We start from the raw sequence: 17,273 nt of genomic DNA on the forward strand, positions 1-17,273 counted from the left end.
CGCTCCCACGGCAGCGCCTGCACTCAAAGGCAGGACTTTTAGCAAAGCGTCCCTGGACCCTGAGGAATTCTGTTTGCTCGTCATTATCTGGCACCAGCGAGGACATAGGTAGGAATGAAAGGTGTCACATGAAAACAGGTTCATGGATGAGAGTAACTGGTTCACTGTGATACTGTGTTTTACTCCCTGCCCCAATAATGTAATTGCTAATGTCTGTAGGGGCACTGTTGTCACCAACTGTGTGTTCCTGCTTGCGGGATACTTTTTGCACATGGTGGAGGGAGCTTAGTTGTTGAGCAGGAACCCACTCAACGTAGTTGCTGTTACAGAATCCTAGATGCAGGTTAATTGCCATGCAGGCCACCCAAAGCTCCCCCCACTGCTACTTTTCCACCTCAACTCAGCCTGGATCCATTCACAAGGAAGGGACCAGCCTTCAGTGCCCCAAATGGACCCCATTTCAGCAGTGTGCCCCACAGATAAAAATCCCCGCACATGTTGTTCATGGTGATAAAGTACATTTATTGTTAAAACCTCCAAGCCATCATCCTGTGCTCGCCGCTGCCAGGATACAGCCTGAAGCTGGTGTCCTGCTCTTTGGCACCCCTGCAGGACTGGTCAGTTCAAGGAGGAGGAGCTCAGTGCTGCCATCTCTCTCTCCACCTTCTTGTCAACAACACTCACATATTTGTTGCCTCTTAAATAAAACCTCAGAGGTTTCTGTGCCCACTCTCCCTTGTTGCCAATACCAATCCTGGCCGTAGCTACCACGTCGTGCTCTCCCGGCGGTTCAGGCCCAGACACCATCCAAATAGCTGCATCTTGAGCCAGATCCCTTTGGTCAAAGCCCTTATCGATGCCGAAGGCCTGGCAGAGCCTGGAGGGCCCATTGCACAGCTGCCAGTCCTTGGGCGCCTTCGCGGGCGCCTTCCTCGACGCGCTGCGCAGCGCTCGCATCGCGTCCAGGTTCTCCAGAGGCTCCAGCGAGCGAAGCAGGACTGCAGCCCCCTCCCCTGCGCAGAACAAGAACAGGGTGTCAGTGCAGGGGTAGCAGCAGCTGGGGACAGGGACAGGAGTTCCCCAGTGCAGCTGCGGTGCTGGTGACCACCTGTAGGATGCAGGGCTGCAGTGGCAACCAGCTCACACACCACTGCAAGCACTGGCATCCCACTGCAGCAACACATTCTGCTTAACCATAGGCTAATTGAGACAAGACAGGGATCAAGAACCTCTTGGGTTTTAGCCCAGGTTCCAGTCGAAGCACTGGAATTAGCTCTGAGCCTGTTAACCCCATGGTCACTGCAGCCCCTCCCCTATTCTGAATAGGTTTAAGAAAAAAAAAATGGTTTAAGAAGGCTGTTCTAATTCAAATAGGAAACAGGGATTACAAATTTAAACATTCAGTTCTAGATCTAACAGTAGGGGAGATGAACTTGGCTTTGTGCAATTACATAGTTACAAGTGGCTTTACATTCCTGGCCATAAGATGCAAGGCCAGTGAACACCATGTCAGCAGAGATGACGTTTCTGTGCCAAGAGATGAAGGACATGGCCACAATCTTCTCTCCAAGCTGATTTATCACCCTGGCATTTTGGAAACACAGGCTTCCCACAGCTCCTGTGATCAGCTGCTCCCTGGAACTCCGGTGACAGCAAAGCAAAGGTGCAGCTCTGAATACCAAAACTGTCCCTGGACAAGACACGCCAGCCTACGTGTGACATAAACGCTTCCCAGGGGCTTTCCACCAGACCACAGGGGACGGCTTCTCGTGACCCCGCGGGGGCGAGCGGAGAGCCTGGCACAGGGGGCTCTGCTGCCCCACAAGCAGCCCTTGTGCCGGGGCCGCCCACGGCATTCCTGCTTTCCGGCATCTGCATGCGCAGTGATGCTGCGCCACAGGAATCTCCTCTCCCTCTCCAGCCTCAAACATCTGGTGCCATGTTCGAGCCTGGTAAAATCTTCTTAGATAGATCTCGCAGGACCTGCAGTTTCTAAAAATACAGCCTAGCTCGGATTTGGTACAAGCCCCACACTGAATTACCCTCCTGGGCTCCCAGCTCAGCCTACCAAGTGGGAGCAGCATTTTTTGCTTTGAGGTGTGGCTGTTGCCTCGAACCTGCTGTCCTTGGTGCAGTCAACAGTTCCCTTCCAACAGCTGTCAGCAATCTGTGCAGGCACTCCCTCCTCTAACCAAGGGGATTGATGCTAATCTGGCAGCCAAAAGCAGCTGCTCTGGCTACAGAGATTTAGAACTCCAAGGTCATTTGAGATTTTTAAGAACATACTGCACGTCCTAATTCTGCTTCTCATCCATGCACAGGGAAACGTCCTCTGCCTAAGGATGATGTCTCACTTGCCAGTAGCAGCTGTGTGATGCAGAGCAATTGCTAACTACACCGCTTGCCTTCATCCCTCCCTCACAAACACAAGTGGAAACTGTGGTTACATTAGAACTAAATGGAGTCCCTGGGAGTTTGTGGGGAGCGACACGAGCGTTGGATGCACGCGTGCTCGCAGAGCATCTGCACAGCAGAGGCAGGAGGCACCTGCCTCCGCCTGCGCTTCGTGCCCTTCCAGCAGGCAGTTTTCACAGTGTTTGGCTGTGTGTGACAGACGCCCCCCCTGCTCTGAGGCTCTTCATATTGAGCAGCAGCACTGACGTGGGGAAGCAGGGCAGACCGCACGCAGGATACATGGCCAGGAGCACAGGGATGCCGGATGAGCTGCTGCCTTCTCGGGCCTGCCTGCCACCCAAGGGCTGGTTCAGGCCCTGCTCTTCAACTTTGGCAGTTTTACTCAGTTCCTAAAGAGCAGTTGAATCCTTCCAGCTTGCTTCTGCCTGCCGTTGCTTGACCATCCCTTCTCCCTCTGGGCAGCCTGCGGGAGTCTGGATTCAGAGGCTGTCTGACAGGGATGCGGTCACCAACGCGCCAGCAGCAGCAGCCCGAGCTCTCTGTTCCCATCCGGAGATGCTTTAACCCTCGTGCCAAAAGGAGACACTTTGGATCAGAGCTGAAAACCGGGGTCTAACAGCGAGGCAGAAGGTAGTTCTCACCCAGTGCAGCTAGAAATCATAAAACGATAGGGATGTCCCACACCCCTTGTGCAGCTTGCTGCTCCTTCCCGGGCCTGGCTCCAGCTCTCATTCTTGGAAACAGCTCTTGGCCGCCAGAGAGAAGAAAATTCTCTCCTCTCTCCACCCATCTGACTCACTGCTCCCAAAACACTTCCTTGAGAGCCCGAGCCCAAAAGTTATGGGGAAGTCCATGCCCTATGACACTGGGTCTGGGTAGAGAATCACCAGATTTTAATAGCTATTACTTCAAGTCTGTTAACAAAACGTTCATATTGGCAAACTCCAGATGAACAAATCACAGCGAAGCCAAAGAGAGGCTTGACGTGGCAGTTACTGTCTTCCTGCAGGGAGGCCACCAGACGTCCCTCAGCCCTCCATGGGCTGTTGGTGCTCAACCGGCCCTGCAGTTGCCAGGATATGCGATGGGAACCGCGCACACTGAAAGACAACTGTAATATTTTTATAAAATCTTTTCTTCCTCTGTCACCTATGATTTCTCCCAATTATATTGGTGCGTTCCAAATCCATACACTGATTAATGCATTCTATGCATGCAGTAGAATTGGAGCCTGCAACAGGATGACCTTTCACAGCTAAAATCTCACATGGTTCTCTAGCTTGGTGATGTGTACACAGATTTCCACATACTCGGTGACAGAATATTTTGAGACTAACCTTCACCTCGTTATGGTTTTATAAATGCAAAAATAACAGTCAAGAGAAATGAAAATGCAAACAGCTGGAATCCACTGAACGCTCCAACAAGGTGGCAAAGCAATGGGCTACAGCTGAAGGGCTTCTGGTGCCTCTTGGCAGCATCAAGCTGGGCTGGGGACATCTGGGCTGAGGACATTGGCTTTGATCTGACCTGAATTACAGTGACGGTGTCTCTCAAGGTTAAACTGTTGCTGTTGCAGGTGCTCTGCCCAGCGCCTCTGCCAGCCCCACTTTGCTTGTCAAGCACCTTTTCCCACACGTGGGTGACACCGCAGAACATTATTGCACCTGCTGTTAAAAAAAGAGTGCTGCGAGCTGAGACATCAAAACAGGGGAGCTGCAAGGACCAAATATCCCCTTCCTGACAAAGCTGAGCCGCGTGGAGCTAGGGGGAGGCAAATAGAGCTCGACACTTCTCTTATAGACCTCTCATATCCTGAGCTGATGAAGTGCCAAGCAGGCCCCAGCATGATTCCAGTCAGTGTCTGGCTGCTTTCTACACGAGGCTGCTGCAGCGGGACGGTTGGTGCTTGCCAGCTCCCAACGGCGTGCGCGTCTGGGACATGTCCTGAGCAGCGCTTATGGTAGGGAAGGAGCAGCACGGCGACAGCCCTGCACTTTGATCTCTCTCCAGCAAAAAGGCTGCTGCTTTTATTAACTTACAGCTCCAAATCAGCACACCAGCCACTCACTGAGGAGCCTGAGGAGCAGCAGGACAGCTGTCACTGAAGAGGATGTCCTGGTTCTCTTAACTGCTTCCCCTCCTCCCACAAGGATCCGGAATTTAACCGGCATGAGGCCTTGCCTGGCCTACAAACTAGGTGGCTTCATCTATGCCAGCACAGTGACAGGCAGGGACACTGACAACCTGGGGACTAACAGTGCTTAATGCAGGACGATGGTTTCAACACAGAAAGGGCATTTCCAACCCATGGGCAGAGATCACCCCTTCTGCAAGGAGCTGTGCTCCTGTACTGAACCCTGCAGAGTACAGAAAACTCATACCAAGCCCTCAGAAAGCTTCCCTTTTAACCACTTAATGACCTAAAAAAAGTAATGAGTTACCTAAAGGTCAGCTTTTCAAAGAGACACAGCTCAGGATCTGATAGTCTTGGCGCCCAACACCAGCCGGAGCACAAATACTGCCAGGTCCTGCCTTACCACACACTGTCTCAGGCTCTTGCCCCATGTCACCGTATCAGGACAGCAGGGAGGCTTGGGGGCTGCGTTCATGTCTTTATAGCACGAGAAGGTCCCGGTAAGAGAGCTAGGAAATTAGTAGCAATAAATTAGTTCTATTTTTACAGAATGTTTTCTCTCTGCTTTGCTGCATTGAGACCCACTGTCTTATGCATTCCTTAGGGAATAGGGAGGCTGATAGCATTCAGGGGAGACTGTTTTTCTAAGACAACAAGAAAGATGTAAGAGACTAAATATGGAGCTAAGAGCTCTGTTAAACTCCATAAAATTCCCAAACAGCCATACCTTCACAGGGTTGGCCTGCAGCTACTTAAAAAGAGGGATATGAAGTGTTTTTGTTGGCTTCAGTCACGGAGAAAGCAGATCCTAGAGGCGCTGCCTGAAGCACTGTGAAAGAAAGTTCCTAGTATTCACCCTATTCTGGGTATATTTAGGGATTTCTCTGCACTGAAAACTTACCTTCTCCGTTGGAGAGAGGAAAAAACAAAAAGGCTATTTAATTTATCTGGAAACAGCCCGGAGTACCCTGATATGGGAATTATCTGTGCTCTGCTATGCAGTCAGAAAGGAGGCAGGAAAGAAAACTTGCTCAGTGAGCACTGGGCTTAGAATTTCTCAGATCTAACAGCAATTCCTGTTGCTTTTTTGGAAGGAATTTCTGAGGGATTCTCAACCATTAACTATGGGTAAAGTACTCTCTACACTATATTGAAATGTTTGGAAAAACAGAGCTCAAACTTTCTTTCCAAAATCTTTTAGTGGAGATCAAAGATTTTAACTTTACCTCCTTATTATTCTGATTGAGGGCAAGCGAGTGCAGCACATGTGCATTCCAGAAACATTCTGTCTTAAAGGAGGGGAGGAAAATGGGGGCATTTCTTATTACTTCTTGGTAGCTTGACCGGTGATGGAAAAAAAAAAGAAAAAAAAAAAGGCACTATGCCAGCATGGTTTAACTTAGCTGCAGTTATCAGCTCCTTCCACCCTTCACTATCTTCACGCATCCACAGACACACAAATCTCCTAAAAACTGGTCCCAGACAAACAGCCTGAGATTCTGTTCCAATTCTCCTAGTATTTCTACTCCCATCCATCTTTCTGAGAATTCATTACTGATTTTTGGTTTGCACTAGCGTTAAACATCTAAAGCTGCAACAGATCTCAGTTAAGCTTTGTTAAAAATAATATATGATTGCAAGAGTAGTTTGAGACAATTTGCTTAATGGCGAAACAGTGTCTTTTCAAGAAAGACTCATTGAAAGAGTCTCTGAGAACTGGCTGTCTGGGACGCTGCTGTTGTAGAAGATGCTAAACGCACATTCATCTCCCGAAATCAACCTCGAGTTTTCCCCTAACCCTCACATCATTCAGTCTGAACTTTGCTAACACACAGGTCAAAGTCAGAATATCTCCAGGCTAAAGAAAGGGTCATTTTGTGTTTGTTTGAAGACCATCATCAAAGAACCCACAAAAGACCTTTACCCTATTCCCTTCTCAGCTCCTCCAATTTGCAACCCCAGCAATACCATAGATATTCTCAGATTGAAACCCCAACTCTTAAATAAAGCAAATTGCACTGCTGTCTTGATTTCCGTGTGCGTGCCTAGTCTTATTCTCCTCCTCCTCTCCATCTATAGAAGGATACAACAGAGCTGGAAGTGACTCAGCAACTGGCAACCAGGATGATCAAAGTTATGGACTGGCTTCGGAGGGGAAGCCTAAGGAAGAAATAACTAAGTAGGCTCGAAATCTTCAGCCTGGAGGACAGCTGAGAGGGAGATATGAAAGATCCAGGGAGATCACAGGAGGCAGGAGATGATATATGGGAATGGATGTAATCACCCCACGGTCTCTGCTGTTTAACTCCTGCTGTTCTGCAGCTATACACTGTTGATATCCAACCAAAGTGCCGTCTGGCTCTGGGATGCCACTAGGAATGTTTCCTTGGAAAATGAAAAGGGTTCTCTCAGTAATCTGTGACACCCAAGTGACACCCTCATGAATTATGTTGTTCATTATCTCTTTATAATCTCCTGGTCAGTCACTCAGCCTTCCAGGTTATGGCATCTCCACAGAGACCCTGAACTACTCAGATATTTTGCATTAAATTCTGGGCACAAAGATGATGAAAACAGCCACATCAGAAAATCATGTTATGAGGGACCAAGCTAAGGGACAAAGCTAAGCTACAACAGACATTATATTTTAACAAGACTCTGTATGTAGCACATTGTTCACAAAGGACTATATTCACATTTTCTTCAGTGAAAATTACCTTGTGTTTTCTACATGGCCACAGCAATTCTAAACGAAATTTCCAAGATCTGTCACATACCCAGAAAATCAAACATTTCTGCCTTCTCCCAAGGTGGGCTGATGCAACCACAAGAGATGACTTCCTCAATCCTCCTTCACACTGACAGCACCCGGACAAGCTCCTTCTCTATCTAGGTGAAGATGGGCAAAGCATCTCAGATGGAAGATGGTTCCTCAACAAATTGTTTCTTTCAACAAATTGGCACATGAGCAACTAAGCTGAAGGAGTAACTCCTGCTTATGTAGGTGCACCCAGTGATGTGTGACATGTACAGCGGTGCTATCTACTTCCGTGTGTTCCTCACAAAGCTGCTGGTGAAAGCTGTACTTCGTGTCAGCATAGCTGTAGCAATAGCAGGCTAATGGAGAATACTCTGTAGCAAAAATCAAACTAATTCCATCGCAGCAGTGAACTGTTTGGCTCATTTCTTACAATGCTAAACACAGAGCTGAAGGGGAAATTTCACAAAGCATAAAGTTTAAGGAAATCTTTTTACAATTCAAAGACTTTTTTTTAAAATAAGAACTATTAACCGTAATATTTTGAACACTAAAAATTGCATCCTGAATAAAGACCCGCTCTGCTTTTGTTATCGGAGCAGATTTGGCAGGGACGTAGTAATGGAGTTCCCATGTGCTCACCCACGAGGCACTGTCACTTAGGAAGAAGGCGCTTCCCCCGCCGTGTAACCTGGCACCGCTCTGCTGCTTGGCTCTTGCCCAAAGCCAAGACCTGAGGATTCATGGTCACTGTTACAACATTTGCTATCCACTTGGAAGTACACAAACAATTCTTTTTTTTTTCCAAGTTGCATCTTTGTACTGGTGAAAAAGAAAATAATCTTTTTTGAGCTTTTTGAAGCTAAATGAATATTTGTTGTAAGAAATACCTCCTGCCATTTCACTATGTCTATGTAACCCATAACTTTATTACAAGGCAAACTGTCATTCTGAGAGGAAATAGAAAAAAATAGGTTTAAAAGTAACAACTGCTTGTTAAGAGGAGCTGTGAAAGAAGAGTCTCAGTAAATGCCAGAATCATTTGCGATCTTCCCCACCAGTGCTGATCCCAGCTCCCCTGTTAGCGAGGGGTAGATTACATTATCTTGAGAATAATAAAACGGATTAAAGATTCTGCATTGGTGGGTTTGTTACAGATACATCAAAGCACCTAAAATGCTCCTGTAGTAACTCTTTGACTAAGCTTGGGACATCTCAGACCTTTTTGTTCTTCCAGCCTCTGAGGATAAAGATAAGCAACAGAAGACTTTCTTGTCATGTCAAGAGACACCAGGATTTAGGCCCTTACTAGACTCTACATTTATTTCTAAACAGTAACCTTTAAGAAGCAAAGTTTGCTGAATCACATGAATAAGGCAGCAGTGCAGGTCATCAAATCCTCCATCCTGCTCCCACTTTAAATTCCAGTCACAGATCTGTATTTTTGTGTCTCAGTGGCTCATACAGCTCCAGCCAGGACCAAAACTCATCCGGCTACTCACTGTGAAGCCACAGATGAACCTGCTTGCAATTTTAAAGCTCACATGTTGTCCATAGTTTCATGCTTTATTCAGATCCCAAGGAAAAGATCGTGGTAGCAAGTCACTGACTTCACAGAGTCCCCAGGAACTCACAAGTGGCTGTAACAGGGTGAGCGTAGCTAGAAATACCAGAGCTGTGCAGCAGGAATTAAACCTCTTCCACTCTCAACTTACCTTGGCTGGAAATATTCATGCAGAAATGAATGCCGTAGATCTGATACACATACAGAGTTCCTGGTTTCATGAACATCGCCGTGTTTCGTTGAGTTTGCTTCCCACCTTTGGAGTGGGAAGCCTCATCTTCCCCACCCAGATAAGCTTCTGTTTCAACAATCCTCCCCCGGAGTTCTCTGCCATCAGGAAGTTTGCGAACTAAAATCTGGAATACAGTTCAGAGTGCATCAGTTAGCAACCTGCCACACAAAATAACCACTGCAAGAGCTGTGGAAACAAAGAAGTGAGGGGAAAAAGATCCCCTCCTTTCCCTCTAATCCATTCCGTAACCTAATGGGAACTCTTACCAGCATCTACTGTCTGGGCCACATCCTAGTGCAGGGTCTTTTTACCTGTCATTTGCCCCAACAAATGTCTAGAATGTTTGGATGTGGTAGTATCACAAAGAATAAATTTATGATCTGATATGCACTAAAGGAGCAATCGCCCCAGCCCACAACACTGTTTCTGTGGTTATTTTGTTTATTCTACCCGACCCCACCAGGACATCTAATGCTCTAGGAGAAAAAGCACCATCCGTGCCAACTCTGGAGCATCATGAAATGTATATTCTTCAGATTGGAAGAAATATGTCATTGGCCTAATTAAATAATCCCTCTCCAAAGAAAGGATTAAAAAGAAAAGCTAGTCCCTAACCATATACATAATCGTGACCAGCATATCCAAGCTATTTCTGTATGTTCCACGCTACAGAGAGGGGCAGTACTAGAGAGCTGGCAACAAGGTTCAGGCAGGCAACCACAGATCTTTGTTATTACGGTGTGTTCCCAGCTGCTGTTGCCTCCTTAAATAATGCAAAGTAGATGGAAATAAAATGACCCTGAACAGATTCTCTTTAAAAATAACTTTAAAAAACGAATTTTAAAAAACTAAACTCTACGCAAGGTTTTTGTGGTTGAACCTGGTTTCTAAGCATCTCAATTTGTCTAATATGTGTTTATAAAATACATCAGCATAGTCTTATTTGGGCAGCAGCTATCGGTTTAATTATATTCTGTGCTTCCATATTTCAGAACAAGCAATTCTGACATGACCTTCAAGAAGCAGCTGAACTCCTGTCTGATCTTTGCACTGGACATTTAACGCGGTTCCTGACCAGATCTCGTATGGATGCTCCAGATGTCTCAAATAGTGCAACTCCTATATAGCGCAGTTGCCCCACAGCACTTTCCAAATCATTGAGCTTTTTCTGTCTTCATGAAAAATGCAGTGACTTCAGAAAAGCTCTGGTGTTTAGTCACTGTCTTGTGAACACCCCAGCGCACACCCACGTGGCCAAATTTCTCTTCCAAGATGATGAAATTCAACAGCAACATTATGGAACAGACATTTCCCTGACTCTTCAAGCATATCAATCCACATCTGAGACACAAAGAGCATGCATAACCCTTTGTACTAAGTGCTCTTTTTAGAGTTTTTTATATCTCATTAAGCATCTCTTTTGGGATTAAAAAGGTTCATTTTGAAAGGCTTTTTATAACTTGTATGACTCTGGGTATCCTTTTGTTTTCAATAGAGGAGAATTCAAGTATCTTGTTTCAGGTACTCAATATTAATATGATGGACACCTCCAAAATCTGGTAGAATGAAAATAGTGAATGAAACACAAAATAAACATTGTAGTTCTATTTATAAGAGACTAAATTGGCTCAGGCTAAGGGGTTATATACTATATAAAATCTGAAGTCAATACAGAACTCTTCTAGCTTGTAAAATAGGAGAAGTATTAGGACTAGACTATCATCCTCCCAGACTGATGGAGTGCATAAGAACATCGGGGTCATTAGGACAAGAGCAACCACATTGATACAGGGAAATTTTGGGCATTCCCATGTAACCTGGGTTATCTGACAGTGGGTCAGGAGGCTGATACCACTAAGTGCTTCACAGAACGAGTGATCAGGGATCCCACAAGAGAAGACTGAACTCTCAAACCAATCCTGAACAGAAAGAGAATCGTTCAGACCCTCATCCCTGAAAAATGACTTCGTGCCATGATCATGAACCACAAAGTTCAATCTCATTGCACAAGCAATGCAGACCAAAAATAATCTGCTACAGTAGTGCTTCCCAGCAAAAAGGGGAAACTGCGTAAAATGAGGAAGCATGTTAGGAAGAACCTAAAAGAGGCAGCCAAAGGTTAAAGCAGGAAAAGCAAGGCTCGAGCAGGATGTCTATAAACAGAGCAAATGTGTATGACGTATCAAAGACAGATTTAGGAAGACCAAAAAAAAAAAAAAAAACTAGCAGGGTTAAAAAGCAGAGCAGAGCCAATTACAAGTAGGACAACATCCATCAAAAAACAAAGCTAGACACCGCAAAACTGGCCAAAACCAACAGTTAGTGGAACAAATTCCTGAAGTTATCTAAACCAATGAGAAGTTAGAGAGTTTGTTGGCCATACAGACCATAAAAGTATTAAAAAAGGACAAAAGAACTCAGAAAAGGTCGCAGCAGAAAACCTAAAGCACACTTTGCAATTGTGTTTGGGATATCTTGGGCTGGAACTGTCTTTTTCTAAAGACAACTGTGAAGGAACTACCTCCCCTGATAAAAATGATTATTAGTTAGCTCAGTGTGTCTGCCAACACACTAAGTTTTTCAGGGTAATAAAAATAAAAGAAAGCAGTGCAAGATACAACATTCCGATATAGAGGGCAGCGTGAAAGGAAGGACGAAGCAATCTGATGAACTTTCAGATAAGAATGAAATATTCCAGTATGGTATGACAGTGGATACTGATCAACCTTCCGTGCTATTAGAATCACAAGGTGTTAAACTGGAGGCAGGGGAGGAGATGATGCTGACTACAGAGCATTATTTTTCTCTGGGCAAAGCAAAAGTCAAAAAATAATGGACTTGAAACAATCTTCAAACCACAAACAGCAAAGTACGTTTCAGAAGATCAGGAAAAAGGGAGGAAGCTCATTCTGAAATGTGACTGTAAGCTCATCTTGAAAAATTACTCCTGTGATTTCTTCAAAAATGGATTTAGCTATTAGTCTAGATTCAGTGAATTTAACACAAAAATGAACAAGCCCTGTATTCCCAAAACAGCAAAGCTCTAGCATTAAACTGTAGAATGAGAATTTCATCTGCTTACATTAAGTTATTAGCTAGCACATGCTGCAATAAAATACTCCGAGTATTCATGTCTTACCTGTCCCAGAAGAGACTTGGCCAGACTAATACAGGGTTGGTTAAAAAAATCCGATTCTAGTTGGGAAGAATTTTTCTTCTCTACCATAAAGTACTTGCTGCTTTTGGGAGAAGAATCCCTGTCCGGAGTGACATTCAGGGCCTCCAAGCCATCAAAAGGAGGGATGCTGGACTTGCTTTGGAGAGCACTTATTTGAGCCAACAGCTTTCTTTTCCTTGGCATAGTTCTGGAAATTTGATATAAACATAATTAGAAATACAAAACTTCCTTAAAAGTAACTAATTTCTACAAGCCTGCATTTGTATACATTTTTAAACAGTGAATCTCAAAGCCATACCTAATGGGACAAACTAGGCAAACTACTGAAGCAGGTGACATATTTAGCCTTGTCTCCATAGGCTGTGTGAATATTTGGCTCTCCTTATAAGAAGATGCAAAAATGCAGTTTGTGGTTTAAGTTTCATGGATTCTCATGGAAAAGGAATTCTGCTCCACTTAGCAGTAAAAACAAAGTTTGTGAACTGCTAAGAAATCCAGAATTTGAAAACAATGACCTACTAAAATATTCTCCTTACGTAGGACTCAGGTAATCTGTTAAGCAGCTCAAAGAGGATATGAAACATCTACCGCAAAAACTGTGCTGACTCAGCAGGCTCATGGACATGATATATAATTAATCATTTTATACAGTAACCCGTAATCTAACCAGCTAAGAATGTAAATCTGCCCAGGATATAGAAGGTTTGAGTGGGAAGATGCCCCATTTACTCTCACAGTAACAAACTCATTTCTCTCTCATGCTGTAGAAATGCTTGTGTAAGGATCTCTACAAAGAAAACTTTAAATTCACCTACCAAACAGATGAATAGTGTCTGTTCCAGGCCACAGTATATATTTGTAGCAACTGAGTAACCCAAGATGGTTCTTCTAGGTTTGTCACCAATTCAGTATGCAAGCTTCAAAAAGTAGTTTTCTGGACCTCGTCCTTATACCTGTCAAACAGGAACATACTTATTTATTCACCGTATAAAGCATTCTATAATCTATGCTAATTAACAGGATCATGTTGGAGCTGAGGGGCAATGAATTAGCACCACTGCTGCAACTAGCTTTGGCTGGAGCTATTTTACTGCAAAAGCACCTGCAAAAGCGAGCTGTGTTTTTGGAGGGCTGCGTGTGCTGCACTGGGTTATTGCTGCGTTCTCAGAACCGCCCAGGACAGGCTGAGAGCTTACGGATCTGCAGGTCAGAGCACATCAGCTCACAGACTCAGGCACACGAATACATGAAAGCTGAAACCAAACCTTAAAAATATTTCCTCACTGGCACCAGATTTGGAAAGTGTCAGCCTCCAAAAGGACTCTTAGAATGCAGAGACACCAGTTTTCAGAAGATGCCCTGACAGTTCTGAAATTCACCTAAACAGCACAGAGAAAAGCAAGTGTTCAACATCATAGGTAAGAAGTGGAAAAAGAATCCTATATCCAGCTGAACCTTCAAGAGCAGTATATTTGTAACTAAAGTAATTGTTGCCACTCACTTTTCACCAGATCTCCAGCTTTTAAAAATGATCACAACAATCTTCATAATCAGAAACATTCTGTATCTCAGTCTGATGTTTCCCATAAAGAAAACAAACACATCAGTAGTATTTTTCTTGAACTCACTGGAACAGATTCAGCAATCTCCTTCAGCAAGAGTCAGAATGAATAGTGCCATTTCCCAGTACAGTTACTTTCTGTTTCAGACGAACCATCAAGACACATATGCATAAACACATGCAGAAGAAAATTTCATATGCATGACCTGCAGAGAGGTGGTCTGATATTTATTCCAAACATCTAATTCCTTACTGCAGTAATTCATTGATGTTAAAGATGTAGAACAACCAGCTCTAGGCCAAATACTCTTTTCTGAACTGTAGCTCTCAGTTGGCATTTGCTCAGACAAAACTGCCTGGTGCCCTTCACAAGTGAGAATCCTTGTCTAGAACAAAGTATGAGAATAGGAAAAAAACGGTTGCAGGAATGGACAGAAGAGGCAAACTTCCCCGATTCACACAGACCCCCTTGGAGTTAACCAAGGGAATGCTTCCCACTGAGGTCGGTACCTCCATTCTTCTCTGACAGCATTAACTGGAATTTCCAGTTCATCAGCGATACATAAAGACATGCAGAAAGTATGGACAATTTTTATGGAGCATTAACTCATTTGGTAGTTTGTGCTGTTATGGAATGCAACATCAGAAATGACCTGAGCTGTCTGGCACCTACTGCCTTTCCAGTTAAGCAGTTCTTAACAGCTGCAAGTGCTTTCATGTGAATGTGATCCTGGCAGCCCCAGGGCACCCGTACTTGCCCTGCTATGGGCTGACCCTATCCAGACTTCAGCATCTTCAGCTCTAGTCAGAAACTGCAGGAAGTCACTGCTGAGCATCATGAATACAGCAACTAAAAGGCTGTGAAAAGAAAAACAATGCAAGAGGCTTTCTGGCTCAGACTTAAAGGGCTGCTCCACATCCAGTTTGGCAGAGCTGAAGTGGTTGTTAGCCCCTCAGACGAGTCTGTAACTTAGGGAGAAAGAGGCCAGATGATTTTCTGCAGAGGTCAGGCCAGCTCCTCAGAGCGAAAGAAACAACTCAGCATTCAAATTCTGCACAAGGAACTTGAACTGTGCCACAAATCCACACGCGGGGAATCCCAGCCACACTTCGACTCACTCATGAGACTGGCTTGCTAAGATGCTTCTCATGGACATTCAACTGGGACTGATCCAAGCACACGCTACCATCCACTCTCCTTCCTGACACAGTTCCTTTCTGTTTGCACCCAGAGGAAGAACTTGTCCTACATGTGGCAGAACGGAGCAGCATATCAGTATATGGCATTTCTGTACCATACAGCCTTGCTGTGGAGAACACGTTGATGCGCACTGTGCACTGCATTACCAGCCAACACTCAAGAGAGTGAGAAAAGAGAACGCTGGGTCCAGCCGCGAGCGCGTGACGAGCGGTGCCGATAGGACTCTCAGTGCAGGCTGAGATAAATAGCTGATGTCACGTCCACCGCGATAGCGAGCGCTGCAAAGCCTAGAACAAAGGCTGCGGGCCTCGCACAAACAGGGACCTCAGGAGGGAGGGCAATTTCCCGGACGAGCTCGGAAAATATGCTCTATGAGACAAAACTAGCTTGTTCCTGGCAAGTGAGACCAAAACATTTTGGATGATGTAACATGGGGCAAAATGCAAAAAACCCCTGGGAAACAAGATGCTTCCAGGAAGCCAGTGACTCCCAGCTGCTTGCAGAGGCTGTGAAAATCTGAGTGAGCGCAGATCTGCACAAGCAAAGCAAGCAGCTGCTCCCCTTGGCGTCACAGTGGCTTTGTCTCTTCCATCTTCATCCTCTCTAGAAAAGACTCCATTTTTCAAAACAAGTTTATGGGACATTTCTGCCAACCAAGCCTTTCCCCTCCTTACAGGCCCAAACCATAGCATTTGTGTGCCACATCATATACATCCAATACACCTTAAAATACACAGTTTAATCGGCAGATCCTGTGTGCTGCCTTCCAAGCCTGATGCATATGCAGGAGCCGGGGCCGCACACGCATTTACCTCCAGTGCTCGTGTTCCCTGCACGCTCCCTGCCCACTTGGTGTACATAGTGCTGATCTGTGATGCCCAGGACACATTACACAGAGCTGCAGCACTTGGCACTACTGATTATTGTGGACCCAGAACCCCATGGGGCTTAGGCCAGCAAGTGCTTTTCATGCCAAGAGCAGCTGAAGTGGCCCAAAACGCGGCTGCAGCTGCGGCGCTTTCCAAGAGCAGGAGGCTCCTCAAGTTCCTGCTTCCGAGGGAGCCCTATGGGGGGTTCTGTTGCGGCGCGGCGGCCGCCCACTGCCCGGCCTCGGAGCAGGCCGCGGGGAGGAGGCCGCGGCGCGGCCCAGCCCCGCGCCGGGCAGCCGGGGTGGGCGCCAGGCCCGGCCCCCGCGGCGCGCACGGCCGCCCCGCCGCCCCGCGGGGCCGCCCCGAGGCGAGGCCCGGCCGGGCCCCGCCGCTCACGCACCTGGCGGCGCCGCGCGCTGCCGGCCGCTGTCCCCCGGGCCGGGCCGGGCCGGGCCGGGCCGCGGCGGCGCCGCCTCGCTGGGCCGCGCCGCGCACGCTCGTGGGCTGGGCCCGCGGCTGCCGGTCCTGGCGGTGGCTCCGCCCCGGCAGCGGCCGTGGGCTCGCACCTTCCCGCCGAGCGGCTTCCTGCCCTTCCTCATCCGCAGTCGGGGTCTCTGCAGCCCGGTTTGAGCGGGGCCGGGGCTTTCAGCGTCCGCTCCGGGCACTTTGCGCTTCCCCGGCGTAACGCCCGGGAGTAACGGTGGGAGGATGAGTGGCCCGAGCCGTGTCTGTGGGCAGCGGCGTTGGTGGCCCCTGAGCAGCAAGTGCCCCTGAGCGCGGCAGCCGAGGGGAAGGGCTTGGTCTCTCACCAAGATGGCGCCCGTGGTGAAAGCAGCATCGAGACACTGCTCAGCACTCTGTGGAGGTGTCTAGGGCTGCTGGTCTGTGAATATTCGCATAACAGGAGGCAGGGAAAGCCTGGTGGGTCAAATTGTGTTTATTCCTCTTGATATACTGTGACTGTCTGGCTGAATTTCCAAGCGAGGCAGGCAGGAGAGTACCAGCCCCCTGGGTTGGCCTGGAGGCCGGCGGTGAGGAGGACGAGCGCCGCGGACCTCAGTCCCCACACGGGTCGCACGGTTGTGAGGAAGAAAGGGGACTTGCAGCCCTTGCTACGCTGTGAGGGGGCAGCGACTGCTTTGGAGACGCAGGCGGCTGCGTGGGTGGATAAGGACGAAGATGGCACTGAGAAGGTGTGAAATGGGGACCCGAAGGTGACCTGCAATGTGAGAAAGCCAGATAAAAAGCTTTGACGCTTCTGAAAATGCTGGTTTTTGCAGTTTTCCTGAAATAACCTTATTAGGATTTGCAAGCTATCAGCGCTGCATGGGTTGCTGTGCAGTACAAAACAGTACAGA

General features: G+C 46.9%; 1 protein-coding gene across 1 annotated transcript; it reads right to left on the bottom strand.

Moving 5' to 3' along the window:
• Positions 1–576: 576 nt before the first annotated feature.
• MPG (N-methylpurine DNA glycosylase) lies at positions 577–13,175 on the bottom strand. The gene is made up of 4 exons (XM_088523137.1): positions 13,100–13,175; positions 12,246–12,471; positions 9,026–9,230; positions 577–1,013 (listed from the first exon to the last, which is right to left on the bottom strand). The coding sequence occupies exons 2-4, from the start codon at positions 12,465–12,467 to the stop codon at positions 619–621; spliced, it is 822 nt and encodes a 273-aa protein (XP_088379263.1). The 5' UTR covers positions 12,468–12,471; positions 13,100–13,175; the 3' UTR covers positions 577–618.
• Positions 13,176–17,273: the final 4,098 nt, after the last annotated feature.

Source organism: Tinamus guttatus, unplaced genomic scaffold (assembly GCF_059628265.1).
Source record: "Tinamus guttatus ecotype Peru unplaced genomic scaffold, ASM5962826v1 Tinamus_guttatus_pri_ptg000172l, whole genome shotgun sequence".
NCBI classification, from domain to species: Eukaryota; Metazoa; Chordata; class Aves; order Tinamiformes; family Tinamidae; genus Tinamus; species Tinamus guttatus.

Excerpts from the sequence above, each read along its gene's own strand:
- MPG (XM_088523137.1), bottom strand. The coding sequence starts at position 12,467 with ATGCCAAGGAAAAGAAAGCTGTTGGCTCAAATAAGTGCTCTCCAAAGC. Across the intron at positions 9,231-12,245 it reads CCAAGTCTCTTCTGGGACAG|ATTTTAGTTCGCAAACTTCC; the intron begins GTAAGACATGAA and ends ACTGTATTCCAG. Across the intron at positions 1,014-9,025 it reads CATGAATATTTCCAGCCAAG|GGGAGGGGGCTGCAGTCCTG; the intron begins GTAAGTTGAGAG and ends TGTTCTGCGCAG.